Source organism: Aegilops tauschii, chromosome 2, assembly GCF_002575655.3.
Source record: "Aegilops tauschii subsp. strangulata cultivar AL8/78 chromosome 2, Aet v6.0, whole genome shotgun sequence".
Taxonomy (NCBI): Eukaryota; Viridiplantae; Streptophyta; class Magnoliopsida; order Poales; family Poaceae; genus Aegilops; species Aegilops tauschii.
This window is the reverse complement of record NC_053036.3, coordinates 653,971,056-653,998,075: the sequence shown is the minus strand read 5'-3', so window position 1 is coordinate 653,998,075 and position 27,020 is coordinate 653,971,056. Positions and strand designations below refer to the sequence as shown.

Here is a 27,020-nt window from a genome sequence, read left to right as displayed (position 1 = left end):
TTTGATCATGCGGGCTTAAAAAATAAGAAAGGCCGGATGTATGCGGCTACGGTTAGATGACGACCTCCCGCATCCGTGTCCGCGGACTGATCCCTCTGTTCATCGATAGATGCGGAAGAAAATTTGCAGGTCAGCTGTTGGAGATGCCCTTATCATCACGTTCGTTGGTTGGTTCGTTCTAGTAAGGTTTACCTGCTGTGCTGCCATCGGGTCGATGGATGTATCGATGTCAAGCTGGCTGGCTAGCTAGTGGACAACTTAATTAATATTACCAGATTAAGTGAAGTGACAGTTCACTCATGCCTTGCCAGCTTCCATGCTAGGTACGTAATCAAATCGGATTAAGATACGTTATGCGTGGGTGGGTGTTGAGTGTTTACATGAACGTTTTTCTTTTTCTTAAGCCACCCAGTTTGAGGTACCTAGCTAGCTAATGCTAGTGCTAGTGCTAGCTAATGGATCGATGAGTGGAGTATATAAAATGCATGCATGTGATATATGGATCATCATGCATCCATATATCCTCTCAAGGCAAGGCATGAGCATGGCTAGTGTGCATTGTCAACATCCAAGTTACGGAGTGGGTCACTAGCTAGCTAGCAACCTAGCACTAGTCTGTCCCTGCAATCTCTACTCCTTGCAAGCAAGCATGTGTTTATTCCTCATTAGTTAAGTTATACTCCATCCGCACTCGTAATAAGCTTGTAAAAACATCTTATATTATGGGACGGAAGTAGTATATATGTACTATGTACTTGTTTTACATTGCACTCTTAGCTGGTTCAAGATATATAATGAACTTTGTAACGTGCATGGCCTACTATTTCCTTCTAGTGCTGTGGCTGCATGCGTTGTTGTAGACGGCACGTATGTACGACTGTACGTTGTCAAATGGATGCGCCAGCCACACCCATGCATGCTGCCATGATGCATACATCCAACTTAAACTTACTTAGCGACCATGCATGCATGTTGTGAATAAGTTTAACAGTGAGTGCATGCATGTAGATGAGCAGATACATGCATCATCGATAGTGCACGCATGCACGGTCCACCAGTAAGTGTGCGCGCATGCATGAGCCGGTACATGCTGATCTCAACACTCCACTAACCAATGACACATGCATTTTGGCCAGCTAGCAGCCAGCCATCGAGAGTGACGTTCACCTATGTAAAACAAGTTTTTTCTAATTTCACGAAAAATGTAATGTTCTTGAGGGAGGGATGACCTGTTGGTTATTCAATCGTTGGCCTATGCACCTTTTAAAGTTTTCTTAAAATGTCTTCACCTTGGACACTCTTTAAGTGGTGAGCACATGCATGGGCCCACCTTGAAATTCAGGGGATGTTTGATTAGAGCATGACTAATAATATAATTAACCTGCTAGATTACGCTGTTCGCATGTCATCTATAGTCAAGATTATAGCCAACAAGTATAATACTAGTTAGATATAAATTTGTACTACTACTTTATTGATACATGGTCTATTTCACTCTCTCGCAGAATCTCAAGAAGCACATGCCGCAATTGGCTGTTAATAATATGTAGGCCACTTCTATTCCCTCTCCTTTAACTCAACAAAATATACTTTGTCTTGCTCAAAATATAAGACATTTTCTGGTCTAAATATAGACAAAAACATCTTACATTTTGCAACAGAGAAAGTATATTATTTAAAGTCTTACAACATGTCTATATCACCTTATTTTACTTGCTCTTAGACGGAAAGAAAGTTATGTAGGTCTAGCATTTTTGGTAGTTGAGGGACCAAAACACAGACTCGAGGGGGCACTACCAGAATAACCGGCGATGCCGACGGCCCCCGTCGGCATAGATAGGTGTATCCCGACGGCCCAGCTGAAGCCGTCGGCATAGATAAGCCGTCGGCATATATCCATCTATGCCGACGGGGGCCATCGGCATAGGTCGGCCGTCGGCACCGCAAAAAATATGCTTACGGCGGCCGTCGGCATATCATGTGGGCCCGGCTACCCGGGCGGCGACGGCCGTTTGACGGCGTGACGCCTACGCCGACGGGCTAACGGTGGCCGTCGGCATAGCTATGCGCACGTCATTGATCCGTGTTGTCCGCCACGTCATTGATCCGAGCCGCTCGTCGGTCCGTGGGGTGGCATGTCTATGCCGACGGCGATGGCCTTGCCGTCGGCATAGGCCTGGCCGATGGCCCTTGCCACGTCATCGATCCGCGCCCTACGCCACGTCATCGATCCAGGGCTCTACCGTTCCGTGGCCGTAGCTATGCCAACGGCATTGCCATAGGCATAGATTTCTAATAATATTTTAATATTTTATTTATTTTCTCTTTTTTCCTTTTTATTTTTTCCAAAACTAATTTGATTAACTTAAATGTGCCTTATGTACAGAAAACATATCTTGATTACATACATATCGATTGCCCCCCCCCACACACACGGGCCTTGCTTCCGTCGTGTCACGGATAGGGGAGACGGGACGAGGGTACGTGGGGGGTAGCAATGCTGCCAGGTGTTGCGGTGGGCCCTCCTATGCTTGTGGAAGCGTGATGGCAAGCACAGGCACCCGGCACGCGGCTCCGGGGTGTGCCCCCCCCCCTCACGGGTGTCGCTGCCGCCGTGTCCCGAAGGGGAGAAACAGCCACGTCGGGCCGACACGGAGGAAATCTTTGGGTGGGTTGGGCCAGGACGGTGTTGGGAGGTGTAGCTATGGGTTGGGCTATGACAACCAGGTGAAAAGATCCACTAGTCAAACCCCATCCGGCGAAAGTCAAAGGGCTAGATCCGGCGGTCGTCTGTGTCAGGGTTAGACGGGACGGGGTACCTGGGGGGTAGCAATGCCGCCAGGTGTTGCCGTGGGCCCTCCTACGCTTGTGGAAGTGTGGTGACAGGCGCAGGCACGCGGCTCCGGGGTGTGCCCTCCTCACGGGCGTCGCTGCCGCCGTGTCTCGGAGGGGGGAAACGGACACGTCGGGCCAACACGGAGGGAATCTTGGGGTGAGTCAGGCCGGGACGGTGTTGGGAGGTGTAGCTATGGGCTGGGCTATGACAACCACGTGAAAAGGTCCACCAGTCAAACCCCGTTCGACGAAAGTCAAACGGCTAGATCCTGCGGTCGTCTATGTCAGGGTTAGACGGGACGAGGTACCTGGGGGGTAGCAATGCCGCTAGGTGTTGCGGTGGGTCCTCCTACGCTTGTGGAAGCGTGGTGGCAGGCGCAGGCACCCGACACGCGGCTCCGGGGTGTGCCCCCCTCACGGGCGTCGTTGCCGCCGTGTCCCGGAGGGGGGGAAACGGCCACGTCTGCCGACACGGAGGGAATCTTGTTTATTCACAACATAAATGTGCCTTATCTAAACAAAAACATACCCCAATGGTATATCGATTGCCCCCCTCACGGACGTCGCTGCCGCCGTGTCACGGAGGGGGGAAAGGTCGACACGGAGGGAATTTGGTTAGAGGGGGGAATCGAGGTGTAGCTATGCCATCGAAACATCATACGTGTCATGATGCATGTGTGAAAGTGTTGTGGCATGCGTAGACGCCCGTCTTGGGGCTCCGTGGTGTGGCCCCCCTCCAGGGACGGCAGTGCCGCCGTCACTTGGAGGGGGGAATCGTGCGAGTGTGATAGAACTGGAGGGAATCTAGTGGTGGGTTGGGTCCAGACCGTGTTCGGGGATGTTGCTATGGGCTGACCTATCGCAACCAGGTGGAAGAGTGCACTGGTCAAAGCCCGTCCGACGGAAGTCAAAGGGCTAGATCATCTGGTCAACTGGGATTCGGGGTGGCCTTCGGGGTGTAGCTATGCCACCGAAACATCACACGAGTCCTGATGCATGTGTGAAAGTGTTGTGGCATGCGTAGACGCCCATCTTGGGGCTCCGTGGTGTGGTCCCCCCTCCACGGATGGAAGTGCTGCCGTCACTTGGAGGGGGAATCGTGCGGGTGTGGTAGAACTGGAGGGAATCTAGTGGTGGGTTGGGTCCAGACCGTGTTCGGGAATGTTGCTATGGGCTGACCTATCGCAACTAGGTGGAAGAGTCCGCCGGTCAAAGCCCGTCCGACGAAAGTCAAAGGGCTAGATCTACTGGTCAACTGGGATTCCAGGTGGCCTTCGGGGTGTAGCTATGCTACCGAAACATCGCACAGGTCCCGATGCATGTGTGAAAGTGTTCTGGCATGCGTAGACGCCCGTCTTGGGGCTCCGTGGTGTGGACCCCCACCTCCACGGAAGGCAGTGCCGCCGTCACTTGGAGGGGGGGCTGGTGCGGATGCGGTGGAACCGGAGGGAATCTAGTGTTGGGTTGGGTCCAGACCGTGTTCGGGGATGTTGCTATGGACTGACCTATCGCAACCAGGTGGAAGAGTCCACCGGTCAAAGGCCGTCCGACAAAAGTCAAAGGGCTAGATCTACTAGTCAACTGGGATTCGGGGTGGCCTTCGGGGTGTAGCTATGCCACTAAAACATCGCACGGGTCCCGATGCATGTGTGAAAGTGTTCTGGCATGCGTAGACGCCCGTCTTGGGGCTCCGTGGTGTGCCCCCCCTCTAGGGACGGCAGTGCCGCCGTCACTTTGAGGGGGGGATGGTGCGGGTGCGGTGGAACCGGAGGGAATCTAGTGTTGGGTTGGGTCAAGACCGTGTTCGGGGATGTTGCTATGGGCTGACCTATCGCAACCAGGTGGAAGAGTCCACCGGTCAAAGCCCGTCCGGCAAAAGTCAAAGGGCTAGATCTACTAGTCAACTAGGATTCGGGGTGGCCTTCGGGGTGTAGCTATGCCATCGAAACATCGCACAGGTCCCGATGCATGTGTGAAAGTGTTCTGGCATGCGTAGACGCCCGTCTTGGTGCTCCGTGGTGACTTGGGTGTGGTGATGATGATAAACTTGTGGTCTTTTATGGTCCTTGAGATGGCGTACTTGTGTGCTTCTTTATATGCTATTTGTTGATTGTGATGATGCTTATGCTTTGTGATGATGCATGTATTGTTGTGACGGTGTCGGATGATACTTACATGTGTTCTGTATGTCTATTTCCATCATATATATCTGCTGACATCTGCTGTATATTTGAATTGAATTGAACTGAAAACAAACAGAAAAAAGAAAAAAAAAATCAGACACAAACTATGCCGACGGCAAGCAGGGCTGGCACGAGCTACCAGTGGGTGCCACGTGGCACCTATGCCAACGGCCAGGCCGTCGGCATAGGTGGCGTAGTTTTGAAACTATGCCGACGACCAGGCCGTCGGCATAGGTGCCATGTGGCTGCTCCTGGTAGCTCCTGGGGCACGGCTAGGCCGTCGGCGTAGTTTGCAACTATGCCGACGGTCTGGCCGTCCGCATAGCCATGCCCCAGGAGCTACCAGGAGCAGCCACGTGGCATATGTATGCCGGCGGCTAGGCCGTCGGCGTACATATGCCACGTGGGTGCTCCTGGTTGGGCAGCACTTGACGGCGGTGCTTGACGGCGGGGGATGTTGCCGACGACCAAGGCTATCGGCATAGATGTACAGACGCTGTCCGCCCGGGGTACGCCGACGCATATGTTGCCGACGGCCCTATGCCGGCCGTCGGCATAGGCCTGTTCCGACGGGAATCAGGGCTATGCCGACGGCCTGGGCCGTTGGCATAGGGGTCGATTCCGGTAGTGGGGCCGAAAACATACTAGACTTTAATTATCGTTAATACTACTAATTCAAGGAAAGATGGACAAGTTAGGATGAACTCCGTACGTGTCTAAGTTGAGGAGGGAACTGAATTAGCGGCCGGATCGCAAGCGTACCAACCATACAAAGCAAAGCAATTAAAGCAGGTCTAATTAAGGCATGTTGGCGGGGCTAAATTTTGCTTGCGTGAAGCAAAGAAAGAGCATCGTTGCCTAGCTAGGTCCGATCGTCGTCGATCCAAGAAACAAACAAAGACACGCAGGGCCGGCGAGGAAGGAAAGGAAGGGATGGCATCGTTCGGCGAGGCGCCGGCAGGCAACGCCGCGAGCGGCGAGAAGATCTTCAAGACCAAGTGCGCGCAGTGCCACACGGTGGAGCGCGGCGGCGCCCACAAGCAGGGCCCCAACCTCAGCGGCCTCTTCGGCCGCCAGTCCGGCACCACCGCCGGATATGCCTACTCCACCGCCAACAAGAGCATGGCCGTCGTCTGGGAGGAAAACACCCTCTACGACTACCTCCTCAACCCTAAGAAGGTTATCTTCTTCTTCTTCTTCTTCTTCTTCTTCTTCTTCTTCATCGATCATTTCTCACAATTGCTAACAACATGGATGGATGGATGGATGCATGGCATGGCAGTACATCCCTGGGACCAAGATGGTGTTCCCGGGCCTCAAGAAGCCGCAGGAGCGCGCCGACCTCATCGCATACCTCAAGAAATCCACCGCTTAATTATTACCAGCTTGATTCTTCTTCCATCATCTCAAGTACCGCGCGCAAACAAGAAGAAACTAACGTCAATAAGTTTGCCAGACACATGCGTGTATATATATAGCTAGCTGTCTGCTGCATGCAGTATATATGTTTATGTACGATATATTGATTGATTCATCCATGTGTACGTACGTGTCCATGTAATTAAAATGGTGATCCATTTTATCTACAAAACCGTGCATTTCTTGTCTTTTTCCCCTCACATTTATCAGGATTGGGTTTAAATGTCCCTTTAATATGTAGTGCATTAAAAATTAAATACAGTAAATGTCCCTTTAATGCTTGAGGTTGTGAGCCACAGGTGAGAGGAACATGTACCCATCGTCGGCGAAGAAGGCTTCAATAGGGTGCATCCATCGTTGGCGAAGAAATAAATATATGTGAAGTTGAGATAATTTGGTGGGCTTCTTCGATGATGCTCCTCGCGCCATGGTCTGTGCTGCTGGAGGCTTGTCGCGGTGCCGGAGTTGCTGGACGCCTCGTTTCATGAATCGTCAGTCAAGCAACGCATCAACCAAGATACACCACATAAATAGGCTAGCAGGACACCTCGCTTCAGGAGGCGCCAGTGGAGCAGGATGTCCTTGGTCACACGGCCAACGGTGGCGAGAAACGCCTCATCATCGGTGAGCAGACGAAGGCCGAGCTGTTGGACACCTCGCTTCAGGAGCCGCCAGTCGAGCAGGACGTCCTTGGTCACGTGGCCGGCGGTGGCGAGGAGGCGGTTCATCGTCGATGCCAGAGCTTTGCATGGGCGGAGAGGGCTACCTAGCTAGAGAAGAGGAGAGGGCGAGGGCTTTGCGTAGGCATTGCTAGGATTGCTCCGACTTGATCTCCAGGGTGCAAACCTAAGGCCCGGCGCTAATTGGTTATATATGGTGATGTTTTTATGTTGTTACCTTGTTGTAGGCATTATATTGCTAGGATTGCTCGTACTTGATCTTCAGGGTGAAAAACAATAATCTGACCTTCGGCGGTTGGACTTGGCAACGGCGGCGCTTGAGTGCTGCTCCCTTCCTAAAGATGGTGCTGTTGGAGAACCTTTTTCGTTGTACTCATGATGTTAAGATTGATTGATGTGGGTATGGTTGCTGTTGTAACTTCTTGATCATTGTTTTGATCACTTGTAAGAGCATCTCCAACAGCCGCGCGATTGCGCGGCGCACTAAATTATTTTTTCAGCACCGAAATAGCCTTTTTAGCGCGCAGGAGGGCGCTTGCTCCAGCTGGCGCTGTAAAATACGATGCACTGCTATAGCTCCAGCAGGCGCTGCAAAATCCAGCGCGCGCGATCAGCCAGCGCTTGACAAATATGAACAACACATATCAACTTGACAATGTGATGATTCTTTCAAACATAAACAAGTATGCAAAATAATGAGTTGGAGCAACATAGCATAGTTCAATTGCATGGCATAGTTCAAAATCACCCAACCAAGTTCATGACAAATAAAAGTTCACACAAACAATCATGCCACATCATCTTCCTCCTCTTCTACATTTTCAAATGCCTCATCGTCATTGGGAGCTCGGACGGTAGCTTGGAGACGGAGGCCTGTGGCTTCACGGCGGGCGGCTTTTTTCTTTTCTTTTTTGAGAGAGAAAGAAAGCTAGCAGCCTCATTTTTTTCTTTTTAAGAGAAGAGAAAGAAGCCGCTTGGCCGGTGCTCCAGGACGTACGTGAGGAGAGGAAAGGATCTGAACATTCAGATCGTGCATCTCCGTGTGATGGGTGAGACCTTGAGGAGCTCCACAATGGGTCGGTTGTACAGTATGTAATTGTGAACAGGGACCCTGCCTGGTGGAGTTCCATTACCCTGATGATGAACCCGGCCAGTGCGTGTGTCTATATATATATATATATATATATATATATATATATATATATATATATATATATATATATATATATTATATTATATATAGGTAAAATGTTTGGGGCACCTAGGTGCCTGGGCACCTAGCTGGTTTTTCATTAATGCCTCGTGGATTCAAACTCATTAAATTTTGCATGCAAGATTTTCCATATGTGATACTAGCAGGCATGCATTTGTTTCCAAACAATACATCCATCCATAACTTCCCTTGCATGCATGATCGTCCTTTGATTCTGTCCAAAATAAAAATATATACCTTAATAGGGACGACATGCTTGATATAACCAAGGTACGGTAGATGGAAATGATATACCAAAGAAATATACAAAATCAAAGGGCATACGTATGGAGAACTGATGGAGATACATGGTACATTGGGCTCAAAGGATATACGTAGGTGTGACATACTCTCCACTATCTATGAAGAACTGATGGAGATATACATAATGTTGGGCTCGATGAAAAAAAATACCTACATACGTCAGGTCTCATACTGTGGGTATATAATACCTGTAATTTTCTTAAATGTCTTAAACATATGTGGGTATATGATACCTTCAATTCTTAAAATATTTACATTGAGTCGCAAGTTTTTGTATGGACGTTATATTCTATTCCCGCAAAAATATGGACGTTATATCCTAATTACTAGATAGCCATTTTTGTATGATATATTCATCGTACGTATCACATACTCTCTACTGTGTAGAAAGAACTGATGGTCATATCATTTTTTATTTATTGTGTTGTTTAATAATTTCTAGGCATGTCGATAGTTTTGCTAGTTTTCTTGTTATATCATTTTTTATATATTTTAAATATGGCAACTGTTCTTTATATATTTTAAATATGTCACATTTATTTACTTTTATAATGTAAAATGCATTGGATATGACATACCCACAATATTTTAAAATATTTGTGGGTATTCGATTCCTTGGAATGCTTTTCTAAAGTGACAAAAAAACGCATTGCATTTTTATACGATAGTTTTCTAATAGGTATCTGATAATAAAAGCGGAAATGTTTCAGCCACGAGACAACTGTGGGTATGTGAAATTTATGGATATGCATGAGATATTTGGTCTAATATGTGAACTATGAATTATTCTCCTTAAACACATCACTACCATTTTGTTTAAATTAGATAGTGTTGAAAAAATATGTCCCACATAACGGTACCATATACCTCCTATTAATACACGCACGGAAAAAAAATCCATATACCTAAGAACATGAATGTATACAAATCATGAGGCATTTATTTCTGATTTCTCTCTCCTATTTCTATTAATGACTCCAAATATGCAACGTCGCCATGCATGTTATTCTCTTTCCTTTTTCAATTGTTCCCATGCATGATGTGCATGAGCCTTATTTATGGTATCCAATTAGCGATTAATGCATTAATACACATATCCGTTGCAATAGCACACATTTAAATGCAATCGAACGGTGGAAAGGCAAGGAGCCTGGGCACCTAGGTGTCCCAAACTGCCGTCTGGGCTTGTGGTACAGCTTTTCTGTCGGCTGGGCTGGTGTCAATCCATTTTCCTGGCTGGGGTCAAAGACGAAGTTTGTTAAGTAAGCATGCTAATTGGAACGCTCAACTCCACTGCTGTCAACTCACACCAGTGGTTGTACGTGAGCTCCGTCCTCATGAGTTCATTGCCCAAATCTTAGGCTACTTGTACGGTAGTATGTATGTATGTATGTATGTATGTATGTATGTATGTATGTATGTATGTTGTGTATATATGTACTAGCACATATGCCCGTGTGTTACAACGGAAGAATTAATTGGTATGCCCGTGTGTTGAATGGCCTAATTCGTTGCATGCAACTCGATGCTTACATAGCGCCTCTCACCTTCCTGGTTGCGCTATTTTCGTTGCACATTACAGTCCCACACAGAGCATTCATTTTTTTATTAATAGATGGCCCAACTCAATTGGTTGCAACCTTCTAAATGGTGGTTGAGGTCTCGGGTTCGAGACCACATGAATATATTTTTTTCCGTGACAGAATTCTTTATCGCATAATGACCATGGGCGGCCCCTGCAGGAGAATACTCAATTGCACTGGGGCGGAGGGCCGGGCCATTCCTATGTGCAAGACATGCGACCGATGAGCCAAATATGTCGAAGCCGAATGATGGACGGATTTTTTTTATTTTCTGTTTATATTCTTTACGTACGAAAAAGTGGTAGTAACAAACTTATGTTATATATATATATATATATATATATATATATATATATATATATATATATATATATATATATATAGGTATAGAAATTAAAAGTACTAACTAAAGGTGCATCATAAACATAATTTAATCAATTATAAACCTGCAAGATAATACCATATTTAGAATCTACACATTTTTCTGAGCGATTTTCTTATATAACATGCGAAATTTGGAGTTAGCATTTAAAATATATGAAAATTTCAACAAATACTTGAATCTATGTAAAAAAAGGTAAAAAAATAGTTGCTGGGGCAAGATAATGTCATATTTAGGTATAGCAAATAAAAGTACTAACTAAAGGTGCATCATAAACATAATTTAAACAATTATTAACATGCAAGATAATATCATATTTAGAATCTAAACAATTTTCTGAGCTTTTCATATATAACGTTGCTAAATTCGGAGTTGGAGTTTAAAAGATATGAAAATTTGAACAAATACTTGATTCTGCATTTTAAAAAAAGGTAAAAAACGTAGCTGACCAGGATAATATCATATTTAGGATCTACACATTTTTCCGAGTGATTTTTATATATAACACTGCTAAATTTGGAGTTAGCGTTTAAAAGATATGAAAATTTCAACAAATACTTGAATCTGCATAAAAAAAGTTTAAAAAACTAGTTGGGCCAAGATAATATCATATTTACAATCTACACATTTTTCTGAGTGATTTTTATATATAACATGGTAAATTTGGAGTTAGTGCTTTAAAGATATAAATATTTCAAAAAAAATACTTGAATCTACGAAAAAAGTTGAAAAAAGTAGCTGGGCCAAAATTGAACCGTGCAGCGCATCTGCTAAGCGACGTTTGGCGAGGCAGCTCTATTTTACACCTATAGATATTTGGGGAGAAAAGGCAGCAGTAAACATAATTTAAACAATTATTAACATGCAAGATAATATCATATTTAGAATCTACACAATTTTCTGAGCGATTTCATATATAACATTGCTAAATTTGGAATTTGCGTTCAAAAGATACGAAAATTTCAACAAATACTTGAATCTTCATACAAAAAGGTAAAAAGTAGCTGGGCCAAGGTAATATCATATTTAGAATCTACACATTTTTCCAAGTTTTCTTATTATATAACATGGTAAATTTGGAGTTAGCACTTAAAAGATAAGAATATTTCAAAAAAAATATTTGAATCTACGAAAAAAAGTTTGAAAAAAAGTAGATGTCCCGAAATTGAACCGTGCAGCGCATCTGCTAAGCGACGTTTGGCGAGGCAGCTCTATTTTACGCCTATAGATACTTGGGTGAAAAGGCAGCAATAAACATAATTTAAAAAATTATTAACATGCAAGATAATATCATATTTAGAATCTACACAAATTTCTGAGCGATTTTCATATATAACATTGCTAAATTTGGAGTTAGCATTTAAAAGATATGAAAGTTTCAACAAATACTTGAATCTGCGTAAAAAAAAAAAGCTGGGCCAAGATAATATCATATTTAGAATCTACACATTTTTCTGTGTGATTTTTATAGATAACATGGTAAATTGGAGTTAGCGTTTAAAAGATATGAATATTTCAAAAAAAAAACTTGAATCTATGGAAAAAGGTTCTAAAAAAAGTAGCTGGGCCGATATTGAACCATGCAGCACATCTGCTTAGCGACGTTTGGCGAGGCAGCTCTATTTTACGCCTATAGATATTCGGGGAGAAAATGCAGCAATAAACATAATTTAAAAAATTATTAACATGCAAGATAATATCATATATTTAGAATCTACACAATTTTCTGAGCGATTTTCATATATAACATTACTAAATTTGGAGTTAGTGTTTAAAAGATATGAAAATTCTTTTCAACAAATACTTGAATTTGCGTAAAAAAAAGGAAAAAAAAGGTAACTGGGCCAAGATAATATCAAATTTAGAATCTACACATTTTTTTCAAGTGATTTTTTATATATAACATGGTAAATTTGGAGTTAGCGCTTAAAATATATGAATATTTCAAAAAATACTTGAATATGCGGAAAAAAAGTTAAAAAAGTAACTGGGCCGAAATTGAACCGTGCAGCGCATGTGCTAAGCAACATTTGGCGAGGCATCTCTATTTTACGCCTATAGATATTCGGGGAGAAAAGGCAGCAAAAAGAGTGAGAACCTGGGATTAAACCCAGCTCTCCCCAATGGCTAAGCGACGCCCTAGCCAGTAGGGTGCTTGTGCACTTGTGACAATGTGAGGGCCTAGCTTTACATGATCCGAACGCAACCGGGGCCACCTAATAAAAAATGAATCGTTTTTGTCACTTATGGGTGATATTGGTGGGTAATTTCTATCAACTTTAGCGGTAATTTACGTGACGTACCATCAGAAGCAATAGTCCATTTATTAGTAGGTAGAGATGTATGCTTGATAGACATTGCATTGTACCGTACTGTGGCAGATGTTTAGGCAGGAGGCTGGGTAATTCTTCTTGCTTTGGTTTATTCATTCATGGACAACACCTTGAGGATAGGATAGATATGGATACCACTTTTTAGAGATAGATAGAGATGAAGAGCGTGTGGATACCTTTTTGTATTCTTGCATTCCACTTTTTGGTTGCGTGTTGTTCACCTTTTCAACCTTGTTTCTTGCGACCTTTGGATTTTGTTCTTTTCTCATGTCAGGATATCTTATCATATATCTTATTTGTATGCTTACATTCTACTTTTTGTTGTGTGTTCATCTCCTCAACTTTTTTGTGCGACCTATGAATTTTGTTCTTTTCTCATGTGAACATATCTTATTGCTATTATCTTAGAGAGAAGAAGATATTGTATTATTATTATTATTATTATTATTATTATTATTATTATAGAGATAAGAAGGTATCTTATTATTGGAATATAATACTGGGTGGCAGGCTGGCCCAACTGGCCCAATAGAATGGTTCAGGGCCAGTAGCATGGGTTGAGAGAAGAGTAGCGAAAGTCGAGTTTGGAAAACAAGGTAGAGCAAAGCCAAGCTGAGCCCGCCATCTCCCCTTCTTCCTCCAAGAGCAGAGTGGTGCAACGACGCGACACCTCCTCTTCCATCACCGCCTCGCCTCTCCTTCGACCAATCCGCTATTCCCGTTGATCTCCTCCCCAAAGCAAGCTTCAGCCAAATTTTCAGATGGTACAACTTAATCATTGATGGCTTCATGAGTCCATCATACGGCGCTAGTACCACAGGGTTTCCTCGAAAGATCGAAAGACGGCCATTTCTGCCACCTTCTCCCAATCACACGAACACTTAAACTACATCACGTATAGGTTTTCCTCTAAAATTAAGAGCAGACACAGAACACCTTGTGCTAATTAAATCTCACGCCCGTGCGCACGTTCTCATAAAACCAAAATTGACTACATTCCTTTTTGGTGCAAGCATAGCCGACTTCATCCTCCTGTTTCCCAGCTTGCTTCTCAAAGACGACATCGTCGAAACGATCCTCTTGTGGCCCTAGTTGTTTCATCATCGACTCGAGATTGCCTGTTGCGCTCCATCCAACAAGAAGGATCTGTCACCATCACAAACCCTAGGTCGATCTAACCCTAATGAGAAGAGATGTGTGGAAACGGCAAATCTAGTGACCCCATGTCAAGACAGCATGATGGGGGAAACTGGAACGGCCCTGAGAGAAGCCGATACGTGTGATGAGCGGAGACAAGGGGGAGAACGGTTGACGCTGTAGAAGACAAGGAGGGGACAAAACCCTAAAGTAAGGGTTAGACCCATATAGCGGACGACTTCCTCCTCCCGTTGCTCAGCTTGCCTCTTGAAGACGGCATCATCGAAACAATACGATCCTCTTATGGCCTGGTTGTTTCACCATTAGTTGGTTCGCTCCAGCCAACACGAATGCTCCATCGCCACTGCAAACCCAAGATTGAACTAACCCTGATGTGTTTGGAAACCGACAAGGTCCAACAACCCCATGCTGAGACACCATGCCCAAGGAGGCGGGACTAGGCGTCTCTACACGAAGCCATTGCGGGTGACGGCCGGGGACAAGAGGGACAATGCTCACCGACGTAGAAGACAGGGAGGGGACAAAACCCTAGAGCGGGGAGGGGTGTAATTTTGGGTATATATATCCTAAATTACATGGGTATGCATTAATAGGAGGGGTGTAATTTAGGGAGGGGACAAAATGCTAAATTTAGGGTATGCATTAATGAGGATATATCTCATAATTGGAATGCATTAATAGGGGGGCCGGATAACGAGGCAGGCCCGACCCAGGGAAGGAGGGGGCCCAAGCAAGCAAGCAAAGCGAGTTGTGTGAGGGGGAAGTAACGGAAGAGTTTGGGCAACAAGGCACCGCAACGCAGGCAAAGCCAAGCCGCTGCCTGCCACCCCCTCCCCCCCCCCTCTGTCTTCCTCTTCCAACCCAACAGCAGTGCGGCCACGCGACGCCGCCTCCGCCTCCGCCGCCACCGCCTCTCCCCTCCGCCTTCGATAAACACACTACCCCCCGCCGTCCCGCAACTCGCATCCCCACCGCCTCCGGCTGCCGCATCTCCCGTATCCGTTCCCTCGCCAACAACACTGGCTGGTGGCGTAAGTCCCTTCGTCTCTCCAGCCCTCGCCAACAACACAACACTTAAATCACATCACATATAGGTTCTCCTCCAAAGAGCAGACACAAAACACCTTGTGCTAAATCTCACGCCCGTGCGCATGTTCTTGTAAAACCAAAATTGACTACATTCCTTGTTGGTGCAAGCGCAGGCGACTTCCTCCTCCAGTTGCCCAGTTTGCTTCTCAAGGATGGCATTGTCGAAGCGATCCTCTTGTGGCCCTAGTATTTTTCGTCATTGATTCGAGATTGCCTGGTGCGCGACACAAAGGATCTGTCACCATCGCAAACCCTAGGTCGATCTAACCCTAACGAGAAGAGATGTGAGGAAACCGACAAACTCTAGTGACCCCCTGTCAAGACAGCACAACGGGGAAACTGGAACGACCCTGAGAGAAGCCGATACAGGCGATGAGCGGAGACAAGGGGGACAACGGTCGACGCTGTAGAAGACGGGGAGGGGACAAAACCCTAAAGTGAGGGTTAGACCCATGTAACGGACGACTTCCTCCTCCTATGTGTCCAGCTTGCTTCTCGAAGACGGCTTCGTCGAAACGATCCTCTTTTGGCCTAGTTGTTTCACTGTCGACTAGTTGGCTCCAGCCGACAAGAATGCTCCATGTCCATCGCAAACTCTAGATTTGAACTAACCCTAATGAGGAGACGTGTGTGGAAACCGGCAAGCTACGACGACCCCATGTCTGCCGAGACACCACGCCCCTGAGCGAAGCCGTTGCGGGCGGCGACTGGAGACAAGAGGGAGAATGCTGACCGACGTAGAAGAGGGGGAGGGGACAAAACCCTAGAGTGAGTGGGGGGGGGGGTTAATTTAGGCTATATATCCTATCAATGAAATGCATTAATGAATGGAATGCATTAATGAGGATATATGTCATAGTTGGAATGCATTAATGATGGGCGCGGATAACGAGGGAGGCCCGGCCCAGCCCAAGAGGCCCAAGCAAGGCAAGCGGGTTGTGTGAGGGGGAAGTAACGGAAGAGTTTGGGCGACAAGGCACCGCACCGCAGACAAAGCCAAGCCGCTGCCTGCCTGCGCCTGCCGTGCCACCCCCCTTCCCTCCCCCCTCCCCCTCTCTTCCTCCTCCAACCCAAAGAAAAGAAAACAGCGGCGCGGCCACGCGACGCCGCCGCCGTTTCCCCTCCTCCGGCCAACACACACACTACCTCCGCCGTGCCGCAACTCGCCTCCCCTCCGGCCGCCGCGTCTCCCGTATCTATCCGCTCCCTCGACAACAGCACCGGCCGGCGGCGTAAGTCCCCCAACAACTCTCTCTCTCTCTCTCTCTCTCTCTCTCTCTCTGTTGGTTCGACTCGACCTAGATAGATAGATAGATTAGATAGATAGATCTCTCCGTCTCAATGCTCGATTCTACGAGTATTCGTTATCAAAGGAATGAATGTCGATCCCATCCCATCTGGAGTCGTATTATTTGCCATCTATCTGTATCTGTATCTGTCTGTCTGTATTTACTCTGAACAAAATTCAGTCCGCACATATGCATCTGCTTACTCATATTTGTTTACATCACCTGCTCTCTTCTTCTTCTTCTTCTGCTATTTTCTTTCTTGTTATACATACATAGATAGATGCATACATACATACATACGTCTGACTATTTCCTTGTCTGTCTCGACTCTGAAGAATGCATACTTATCCCTTTCATATATACATACATACATACTGAATTTTGTAACAATTTCGTTTTCCTCATACATACAGATACAGGATGCTGCTCACGTGTCTTCTGATGCCACAACCAAGGACTATATGTGCTTTCTTCAGTGGGCCTCCTCATGTTCAACAATATTAATTTCAGCATTCGACCTGGTTGCCACCCAAGCCAAGCCTCGCTTCACTTGTTCCAATCCACCCCTGCTTCGACTCTGCTCTTTTTCTTTTTCTTTTCATCTTCTCTTATTTAAGCTAAGCTAAGATTCTGAGTCTTATTGCATCCATCTCATTACACTAGCTAGCTAGCACAATATAATAGTTTGTTAAGGCAACTCTACTATATATCAATCAATTTCCCCTAATGGAGATGCCGCCGCTCCCTCCTGGATACCGCTTCCACCCAACCGATGTCGAGCTCACCCTCTACTATCTCAAGAGGAAGCTGCTGGGGAAAAAGTTGCTCTGCAACGCCGTTGCAGAAGTTGATATCTACAAGCACGCCCCCTGGGATCTTCCAGGTATATATATTCTATTCTGCTTTTTTTTAATTTATTACTTATCCCCCTCTTGTATTATATATTACTAACATTTCCAACCACAAACATGTTTATATCTACATGTGAGTGACTGTCCTAAAGAGTCTTCTGACCGTTTGTTTCTTCTACTTGGTTCAGCGAAATCGTCAATGCCGACCGGGGATCTCCAGTGGTACTTCTTTTGCACCCGTGGCAGAAAGTACTCTGTTGGGCATAGAGCTAACCGTTCAACCGAAGGTGGGTACTGGAAGGCTACTGGAAAGGACAGGCAAGTGGTGTATGAAAATCGCACTGTTGGGATGAAGAGGACCCTGGTGTTTCACTCTGGCAAGGCGCCCAAGGGTACAAGGACCGACTGGGTCATGTATGAATATAGGCTCGTCCAAGGTGAAATACCTGACGCTGGTGTTAGACTGGTATGCCATTTCTTTTTCCTACTAGTTTGTTTCAGTATCTATTCTATATATGAAATGGGTTCTTTCTCTACTCTAAACTACACGTCCAGCGACAACGACGTAGCATGCCATGCACGATTCAGCAAATTATCGCTCAACACGTGTCTCAACTATTTAGTGTTGAGTAAGACGCAAGCTTTCCTTTTCCAGTACGAGCTGAACCGTTTTTTGTAACGTCAATTAGAATAATACACGTGCCACTAACACACATTCAATGCTCCAAATATCCTTTTGTTTCTGGTAAATTAAATCCTGAGACTATATTTGGGAATTGCATTATGAGTAGCAAAGATAGAAAGGTCCAAACAGCTAAAAACAAGGGCTGTGTCATAATCAAAGAAAGAATTGCAGCAATTACCTACCCCTTAAACTGAAGTAGTTTATTCTTCAACCCGTAGCACTGACGTGATCTTTTCCGTTTGTTATTACTAGCAAAATGTTTGTTAGCGCCACTTCTACGCCAAGCAGTATGTTGATTCTTGTTTACCTTTTATTGCAGGATGATTCCGTTCTCTGCAAAGTCCATAAGAAAAGCGGTCCAGGTCCCAAGATTGGGGAACAGTATGGCGCTCCATTTGAGGAACAGGAAGAGGAATTGAATGATGCGAATGGGGACGCTTCCTGTTTATCCCCTTCCGCACCCCCTGCTGCGCCCCATTCCGCCCCTGGACCAAGCCATGGTGGTGTGCTGAACTCTGTGGGTCAGCAACTGGCTGGCGTTAGTAACGGCGGCGGGGTTTCCCTTAGCCTTTTGGCAGCAAATAATGGCGGCACCAGTGGTGCCCGTCCTGACAGGGCCTCTCACCCAGATGTTAACTGGGACAGCATACATGTAGAGCAGCTAGCTGATATCATCGGTCGTCTCTCGACCAATCCTGTAGGCCAAGATGGTCCATCGGTAATTTTTCTTTCTGTGTCTTGCTGTCCGCTGCATGCTTATCCAGGGTTAACTGGATTGATCCTACCGTTTTAATTTGACTTTTTTTTTTGGGTTTGGATGTTGCAGTCTGATTTGACGACCGCTAACCAAGACAGCGAAGCAGTGTTTGATGACAGCGAAACAATATTTGAAATAACGGACCAGGTTGTCCCTTCCTCACTGGTTAGCAGCCTGTGCAAGCAGTGTGACAAGTGTGGCGTGCGGCTGGTTGACCCTTTGCTGGAACCGGCGGCGGGAGAGCCGTACGTGGAGCTGAATGACCTGCTGTCACAGTGCCGTGCTGCAGGGCATGCTCCAGATGGCAGCAGCAGCCAGGCGGTGGTGGTGTCGAATGGTGAGGGCCCTGCACTGGATCTGGAGCTGAAGCTTGGGGTTGAGTCTTCTGACAGCGTTGGCCATAGTAGCGGCGCCGTGTCTGCAGCAGCTTCTGGATCAGGGGCGCCGTCTAGCTAGAAGAAGTGGTGGTCTCAGGGGTATGTATGCTCTCGCCTGTCACTTTAGTAGCCTTGTATTCTATTTGTGGTTGTGTGTTAATCTTGTGGGAAGTAAAGTAGGAGACTGACAAGGTGTAGTATTATTTGGTTGTTGTTGTTGCAGGCATGGGTAGGTTCTTCATCGGTGTGAGACGGTGAAGGATCCGCAGCCGTTTTAATTTATTGGTTCCGATGATGATGAGGCTGATAGACATGGAAGGGGAATGTGTGAATATTGGGAGGGTCCCTTTCCCTCCCTCCCTCCCTTGAGTTTGTTTGGTTAGTGATTGGATTGGATGGAGAAGCATTGGTTTGGTTGGTTGGCTGGATGGATGGAGAAGTAAAAAAGTTTGACTGGTTGCAGGAGCGAGCATATACAGAGAGAGAGCATGGTGGTGCTGTTTTGCATTTCATTAGGTTAGATTAGATTATTCCTCTGGGCTGGGCTGGACTGACTGTAACAGCAGTGAGCCAGTCTAGAGTGGATTAATCAATGAGAATGAGATTAGGAGGCAGATGTTGGTTGACTCTTGACTGTTTAATTGTCTGTTGGTTGTATGGTTGTACCTTACCTGTCCTGACCTGAGACTGAGACTGAGATGATGATGATGAGGCAAACAAACAAATTTTGCTTGCTTGCAAATCTGCGTTGTGTTGATGTTGTTGTTTTAGTTTGGTTCATTCAGTTTGTTTGTTGGTTTAGTGTTTGACTAAATTAGGTATCCTTTATATTGCTGTTTGTTTCATTTTTTGTTGATTCAGAAAGGTGCATGTCGGCAGGATTTATGGATGGATGATTAGGCAAGAGTAGTCTACTTTGTTTGTTTGTTTGTTTGTTGACTCAGGTACTCCCTCCGTTCTAAAATAGATGACCCAACTTTGTACTAACTTTGTACTAAAATTAGTACAAAGTTGAGTCATCTATTTTGGAACGGAGGGAGTAGTTAGGTAGGTACACACATGGTACCTTGGAGAAAGGGAGTTTCTTGTTTATGTACAATTTTTTAATGGCAGATAAGTACATAGGGAGTATACTATGTTTATTTATGCTAAAATAGTATAGTGTTGACATTGAGATTCCACGTATGTTTTTTTAAGTATATTTTTTTATGCAGTGCCACCCTTCGTCCCATAATATAAGACTGTTTTTGACACTAGATACGTCCCATTATGTAAGACTGTTTTTGACACTAGACGGAGGGGGTACTTTGCTAATTAACAAGTAATAAGAACTGTCCTAGCAATATAGCAGTATCTCTCCCTCCCCTCTCATCTATCTCACATTCTCCCCTTATAATTAATTAAAAAGTCGTACGGGTTTCTAAGGAGCTTAGGGCATATTTGGTTTACATAATTTTTAACTCAAAAGGAATACTAGAGAAAAGTAAAAGTATTGGGATGCCCTCTCCACTCAAGTCAAAAGGTAGAGGCCAATATAGACACAATTCTAAGAAATTTATTTAGTACCTCAATTACCGTGGAATAAATGAAATGTAGGAGGAATCCCCGCTATGGGTTGAAAAACAGAGGCGAGGGACATACAAAGGGAGGTGAAAATACTTGCTTCAATAATAAAGTAAATAAATTGATGCCTCTCTATTGATATTGAGATTCCACACATGTTCTTGTTTAGCTAGAATCTGTTGTTTATGGCAGATAATTTAGTGTTGCATAGACTATTTTATATTTTACTTAGGGCATCTCCAACGCCGACCCATAAACCGGACACGACATCCGTCCGCAGACAGGGAAGGACTAGTCCATGCACACGGATGTGGGAGCTGGCCATCCAACGTTCTTCGCATATGTCTGGTTACATTTGAAAGTGCGTTACGTCGACTAGAGGGGGGGTGAATAGGCGATTTTTAAGAATTCTTCACTGAGGAATTTCAGGGTGAGGAAATTCCTGAGCGAAGAACTACTTGCAGCGGAATAAGTACTCAGGTATAAGCATAACAGAGCAACAGCATAGTCATCATGATGAAATGAAAGACAAACACAGAGTACAGAAAGCGTAAACACATGATAAGTAGGATGAAGACAAACAGACTAAAGAATTAGGATTGAGGAATTAGAGAAAGTCTTCCGTCAAAGTCTTCAAACAGTAATGATCAGGTACATCAACACATAACAGAGGAAATGAAAGGGTTGAGGAAATAGAACCAGTAGGCTTGGTGAAGACAATGATTTGGTCGACCAGTTCCAACTGTTGTGACAGTTGTACGTCTGGTTGGAGCGACTGAGTATTTAAACTCGAGGACACACAGTCCTCACCGTATTCTCCTTGAGCTAAGATCACGCAAATCTCGCCCAACAGTAGTGTGGTAAGTCTTCACAGGTGACTTCCAAACCTTCACAGACTTGGTCACTCCGCAATCCACAATTCCTCTTGGATGCTCAGACCATGGCGCCTAACCGTCTGGAGGATACACAGTCCTCAAAGGTAATAAGCGTCGGTTCCACACAGGAACAATCTCTTCAGTGATACTCAATCACTTTGGGGTTTGTAGGTTTGGGTTTGGGATTTGGGGTTTTCCTCACTTGATGATTTTCGCTCAAAGTCCTCGGAGGATGGGATGCTCTCAAATGACAAGTGTCAGTTTCTCTCGGAGCAGCCAACCAGCTAGTGGTTGTAGGGGGCGGTTATTTATAGCCTAGGGAGCAGCCCGACATGATAAGACATAATTGCCCTTGGCTGATATGACCGTTAGGTGGTAGGATATTTTGGGATAGCTGGCGCACGGCTCAGCAACGGTCGGATATTTGAGGTTCGAATTCCTCAAGGCTATTATGTTCCTCACTGTGTAGGCAATCCGCACTGGGCGAATTCCTAACTCCTCAGTCAGAACAAATTCCTCAGAGACCAGAAGATCTTCGTCTCTGTCACTGAAGAAATCGACTGAACTGATATGAGATTTCCAATGGCTTCACTCGAAGGATTGGGTAGGTGTAGGATTTTGAGATGAGCATCACTTGGAAATTAGTTTCCTTAGTATTACCTCGACCGCCTTTAACAGTACGGTGTTTCCTATGACTCAAGAATGAGAAAATGAAACTATGAAAACAAAAGTCTTCACGCTTCAGATTTCTCGCATGAATATCAAGTCTTCAAGGTCACATCAATTTCTTCACTTCTAAAGTCTTCAGGAGAACCAAAGTCTTTAGCCGAAGACATTCATTTTTAGGGGTCGACTTTCACTGTAAATATCAAACTCTTCATTGACTTATAAACCATGTGTACACTCACAAACACATTAGTCCCTTAATCTATAAGTCTTCAATACACCAAAATCACTAAGGGGCACTAGATGCACTTACAACATTTTTGAAGAATTTTAATGAAATGAACAAATTTGATGCATATTTGAATTTTGAACGCACTGTATAATGTTCATTCATACTTGGATACTTTTTTTTTACATAAAACCCGACGGAGAAAATTGATTACATTTAGACTTATTTCAATTAGACCAAAGTCTAAACCTAGCCTAAAATGATCCTCGGCGCCCGTTACCCATCTCTAGTGGTCGTGACGGATGTCCCGGGCGGAGTGATAGGACTCCAGCAACGCCTTTTGATCTGGCACATCCATGTCCGACGTGATGGCCATACCGGCGGCGAGTTGCTCCTTCGCGTGCCGGTGCTCGTCCAGGAGGCGAAAGTTGTAGGCCTGGTCGGCCTGCGCCTGCCGGAACGCGCCATCCCGCTCCTCCAACACCATGTCCATGTAGTGAGCACGAGCCTTGCACATGGTGATGCCGGCATTTGTCGACGCAGATGGTGGCGCCGGCCGGCTCTGCCTAGGCGCGTCCTGAGCGCCGTCCTCTAGTTAGCTCGTTCGTCTGGCGCCCTGCTAGCCGACTGCAATGGCGACAATCTCCTTCTTCTGTTCGGACGAGAGGTCGTCACACAAGGCTTTAGAGCTCGAGGAGGCCATTGCGGGTGTGGTGCGGAGAGGGGATAGAGAAGGGAGGAGGGTGGATGGATGCGGATGTGTTGTCTGCCTGGGGGTTAAATAGCAGGCAGAGGGCAAACCAGGCAACGAGGTCCTTAATGGTGGCGGGCAGTCATGTGGTGCCAGATTGGGTTCCTTGGCAACGGTGTAGGTTTAATGAAGGGAGGCGGACGGATTGGCGTCGTTTTGAATTCGGACAGATGTGGCGTGCACCGGGAAGCGGTGTGCCGGCTTCAGCGAGCGGTTGCGTCCACTCTGGGTCGGCATGAATATGTCACCGACTAGCGTCGGGGCGGGAAAGGGCATGTGCGCGGGAGAGGTGTTTTTGTGGGCAAGATTAGTCAGACGCGGGCGTGGTAGCAGTCCGGTCGCCTGCAAAGGCCCGAGTTTGTCTCGGGTTTATGAGAAAAAGTGTATCCGAATTGGTCGATGCAGGACCGTGTTGGATGACTACGCACATCCGGATCGTGTCGTCCGGATGGCTTGAGGGTCGGCGTTGGAGATGCCCTCGTTACTTTGTGAGAGTTTTTAACTCTGATGATGATGTGTTGTCATCTCCTCTCCCTCCCATCCACCGCAAGTGGCTCTCTCTCTTTTCCCCTTGTTTTCTCTTCACCGCACCGCAAAGCAAACCCTCCCTCTCTTCTTTTCTCCCCGCCGACTTCTTTGTAAGTAGATCTGCGATCCGATCCAATCCGGCCGGCGATCCCGCGCGGCGCGGCGGTGGGCGACCAGCCATGGACTCTTCTTCCTCGTCGACCGCGTCGTCGTCGCAGGCGCAGCCGGACTTTGATTACCTATTCAAGCTCCTCCTCATCGGCGACTCCGGCGTGGGGAAGAGCAGTCTCCTCCTCCGATTCACATCCGACTCCTTCGAGGACCTATCCCCGACCATCGGTATCTTTCTAGTTTCTTTCTTTCTCTCCTTCCTTCCTTCCTTCCATCGGTACCCATGGCTGGGCCGGAGAGGAATCAAATCGAATCGAACCTAGCCGTCTAACCCATGGAAGGGATCGATTCTTGATTGAATTGCAGGCGTCGACTTCAAGGTCAAGATGGTCAACATTGCCGGCAAGAAGCTCAAGCTCGCCGTCTGGGACACCGGTATCTTTTTCAACCAAACTCATCTAGTAGTAAAATTTCTCTTGTTCGCAAGCATAATAAGCAGGACCCTGCTTTGCGAGAGCATCTCAGATTACATACACCATTTCTGCAACTACCTATGCAAATCAGACTTCTTTCTTTCTTTCTTTCTTTCTTTCTTTCTTTCTTCCTTGGTTATTAATTAATCCTTGCCCTGCGCAGGACTGGGATTGAACATAATCAACACTCTCCCATTTGCTTAGATCCACTATGCGTCTTTTTACTTGGACTTGTATACTGCTTGTTAAAATGTCCTGTCCTGTCCTCGCTCCACAGTAAAATGATTTCATTACATTGGGGTGGACCTCAGAGTGTCATCTTGTTATCCTCTCTAGTAGATCAGGAATAATAGTTCCTAGTTCCAAGCTTTTACTGTTATGAATGATCCCAACCAATTGATTTTGATTGCCTTGTAGAATTAGTATTAAAGCCCCATTGCCGCGCTACTCCTTAACTGCCCACTGAATTTCCCCGTTATTTTTATTTCTGACTAGATTATATGTGCAATGCGACCAAGTTTTTCTTTTCTTTTTTAATCATAATCATGCCCCAGTTCCCCCTTTTGACTTCTGATGACGTCGTGTGCCTGTTGTGCAGCTGGACAGGAAAGATTCAGGACCTTGACCAGCTCGTACTACAGAGGGGCGCAAGGGATCATTATGGGTAATTCATTACTTCATCCACCGCTCTCTTTTCACAGGCACACTTCTGTTTACTCCTTTCTCCTTGCTGTATATTGGTTGGTGGAACTTGATGGCAAATTAACTGGCTAGTCTGGAGTTAAGAATAAAATATTCTGTCAATTGCCTTATGTTATATATCAACTACACAACGGCTTAAGATGGTTGTGTTTTCAGTTATAGATGATCAAGTAGACCAGCTTAACTTTTGTGAAAGAAAGAAAATTACTGCATCTATAGAGCGAGCGTCCTTTCAGGCTTGTTGGAACTTTTGAGCCTACTGTATCCTCATACAAGGGTAGAACGGTTTTTCTGGTTTTGGTTAACTTAGGAGTCATTCATAACACTGCACAGGGTCGCAAAGCCTTTTTTCTCTTACATCTGTGTGTTCCTTGTTGGGTTGTAATGAGCTTTCTAGTTTTGAGAGATGCCACTTAATGAATGCCTTGTCTGTTTTCCAGTGTACGATGTTACGCGCCGAGAAACATTCACGAATCTGTCTGACATATGGGCCAAGGAAATTGACCTGTATTCGACCAATCAAGACTGTATAAAGATGCTTGTCGGAAACAAAGTGGACAAGGTACCACTTCTGTCCACACCTGTACATTCTTATGTCAGTTATAATCTGCGCTTGGCACAAGCTACTTTATCATCTGTATTTGTGTTTGAGGCATATGCTGCATAGTTTAGGGCAGAGCTTACTGTAGATGGTGCTTGGTTTGGCAGGAAAGCGAGAGGGCCGTCACAAAGAAGGAAGGCATTGACTTTGCCAGGGAGTACGGATGTCTATTTCTGGAATGCAGCGCGAAGACCAAGGTGAACGTGGAGCAGTGCTTTGAGGAGCTCGTGCTGAAGGTATGTTATATATGTTGCGACTTTGAGCTCTCAGTTCATTCTGTGTCTGGCAATGGTTGTATGGTGAAACTGCCCCTCAAACGGTTATTTGATGCAGTGTCATGCTTGTACTGTTTATGTGTCAAGAAAAGGACCAGTATAAATTAGCTCTTGTTGGTCGGTCTTGTTACTTACACGTGGATGGAACACTCTCACAGATAGAATAGAAATACTTACTAGTGCAGATGATTCAGTATCAATTCTCTGTATTGAATGGAGTTTTTCTTTCCCATGTGTTGAAACTGACATGAATGTTGCCCGCACGATGGTGCAGATATTGGACACGCCGAGCCTGTTGGCGGATGCATCCTCTGGGGCGAAGAAGAACATCTTCAAGCAGAAGGCACCAGAGGCTGATGCTGCGGCGAGCGGCTGCTGTTGATTTCAGTCACGCTAGCTAATCCCGGACATCTATCTTTGTGGAGGATGGATGAAAACGTTTGTTTGACATCTAAGCAGCTCGTTTGTGTCGTTTTCTTTTGCTTGTGTTGCTGTATATGAATCAATCAGTCAGTCAGTCAGTCAATGCTCCTCATGTTGAATCACAAAACAAAACAGAGTACCTTGGCAGCTTTCAGCTCTCTATATAATGTACGTATTATTAAGAAAAGCTCTATACATTTACTCACGAGGAATCAATCTATTTGTGCTGAAATTTAGTTTGTGCATACAGAGAGACAGACATACATCAGGTTCCTCTATTAGAGAGGGTAATCAATTTGAGTTCTATCAGTTCTGTTACATCAAGTTTGTATTCATCAATTCTATCAATTTGAACTCATGCACGCAGACATCAATTCAGAAAGAGAGCTCCAAGAAAAATATTTGTCCTCAACGTTACTTGTTGTTCCTTTAGAACATGTATATGGGCAAGCTCTGTTGCATGTTCAGAAAAGTACATGCCTGTCTCCCAAACACGTTCAGAGAACATCAATTTTGCATGTTCAGGCAAGTTCCTTTCTAAATGAAAATCGCTCTCAATTTTCCTCAGAGGATATTCCTGCATTTTGCATGTCTCAATTCTGCTTAAAGTTTACTTGTGCATTAACCAACAGTTGCTCTCAGTTTTGCTCAATTCAGCCAACTGCCATTAGGATTACATGCAACTA

General features: G+C 45.5%; 3 protein-coding genes across 5 annotated transcripts; all 3 read left to right on the top strand.

Moving 5' to 3' along the window:
- Nucleotides 1-5,843: 5,843 nt before the first annotated feature.
- LOC109767304 (cytochrome c-like) lies at nucleotides 5,844-6,671 on the top strand. The gene is made up of 2 exons (XM_020326067.2): nucleotides 5,844-6,197; nucleotides 6,301-6,671. Exons 1-2 carry the CDS (start codon nucleotides 5,952-5,954, stop codon nucleotides 6,391-6,393), a joined length of 339 nt encoding a protein of 112 aa, XP_020181656.1. The 5' UTR covers nucleotides 5,844-5,951; the 3' UTR covers nucleotides 6,394-6,671.
- A 9,530-nt stretch (nucleotides 6,672-16,201) lies between these two features.
- Nucleotides 16,202-19,879, top strand: LOC109767303 (uncharacterized). Of its 3 annotated transcripts, XM_020326065.4 has the most exons (6): nucleotides 16,202-16,410; nucleotides 16,881-17,350; nucleotides 17,507-17,784; nucleotides 18,323-18,721; nucleotides 18,830-19,240; nucleotides 19,361-19,879. In XM_020326065.4, exons 2-5 carry the CDS (start codon nucleotides 17,194-17,196, stop codon nucleotides 19,214-19,216), a joined length of 1,221 nt encoding a protein of 406 aa, XP_020181654.1. In that variant the 5' UTR covers nucleotides 16,202-16,410; nucleotides 16,881-17,193; the 3' UTR covers nucleotides 19,217-19,240; nucleotides 19,361-19,879. The 3 variants fall into 3 exon arrangements, with proteins under 3 accessions (XP_020181654.1, XP_073365527.1, XP_073365528.1); XM_073509426.1 differs by lacking the exon at nucleotides 16,202-16,410 and having other exon boundaries at nucleotides 16,896-17,350; nucleotides 18,830-19,236; XM_073509427.1 differs by lacking the exon at nucleotides 16,202-16,410 and having other exon boundaries at nucleotides 16,896-17,350; nucleotides 19,336-19,461.
- Nucleotides 19,880-23,756: 3,877 nt separating this feature from the next.
- On the top strand, nucleotides 23,757-26,566 carry LOC109767299 (ras-related protein RABC1). Its single transcript, XM_020326061.4, has 6 exons — nucleotides 23,757-24,088; nucleotides 24,227-24,295; nucleotides 24,932-24,997; nucleotides 25,476-25,597; nucleotides 25,744-25,872; nucleotides 26,186-26,566. The coding sequence occupies exons 1-6, from the start codon at nucleotides 23,929-23,931 to the stop codon at nucleotides 26,291-26,293; spliced, it is 654 nt and encodes a 217-aa protein (XP_020181650.1). The 5' UTR covers nucleotides 23,757-23,928; the 3' UTR covers nucleotides 26,294-26,566.
- The last annotated feature ends 454 nt before the right edge of the window (nucleotides 26,567-27,020 follow it).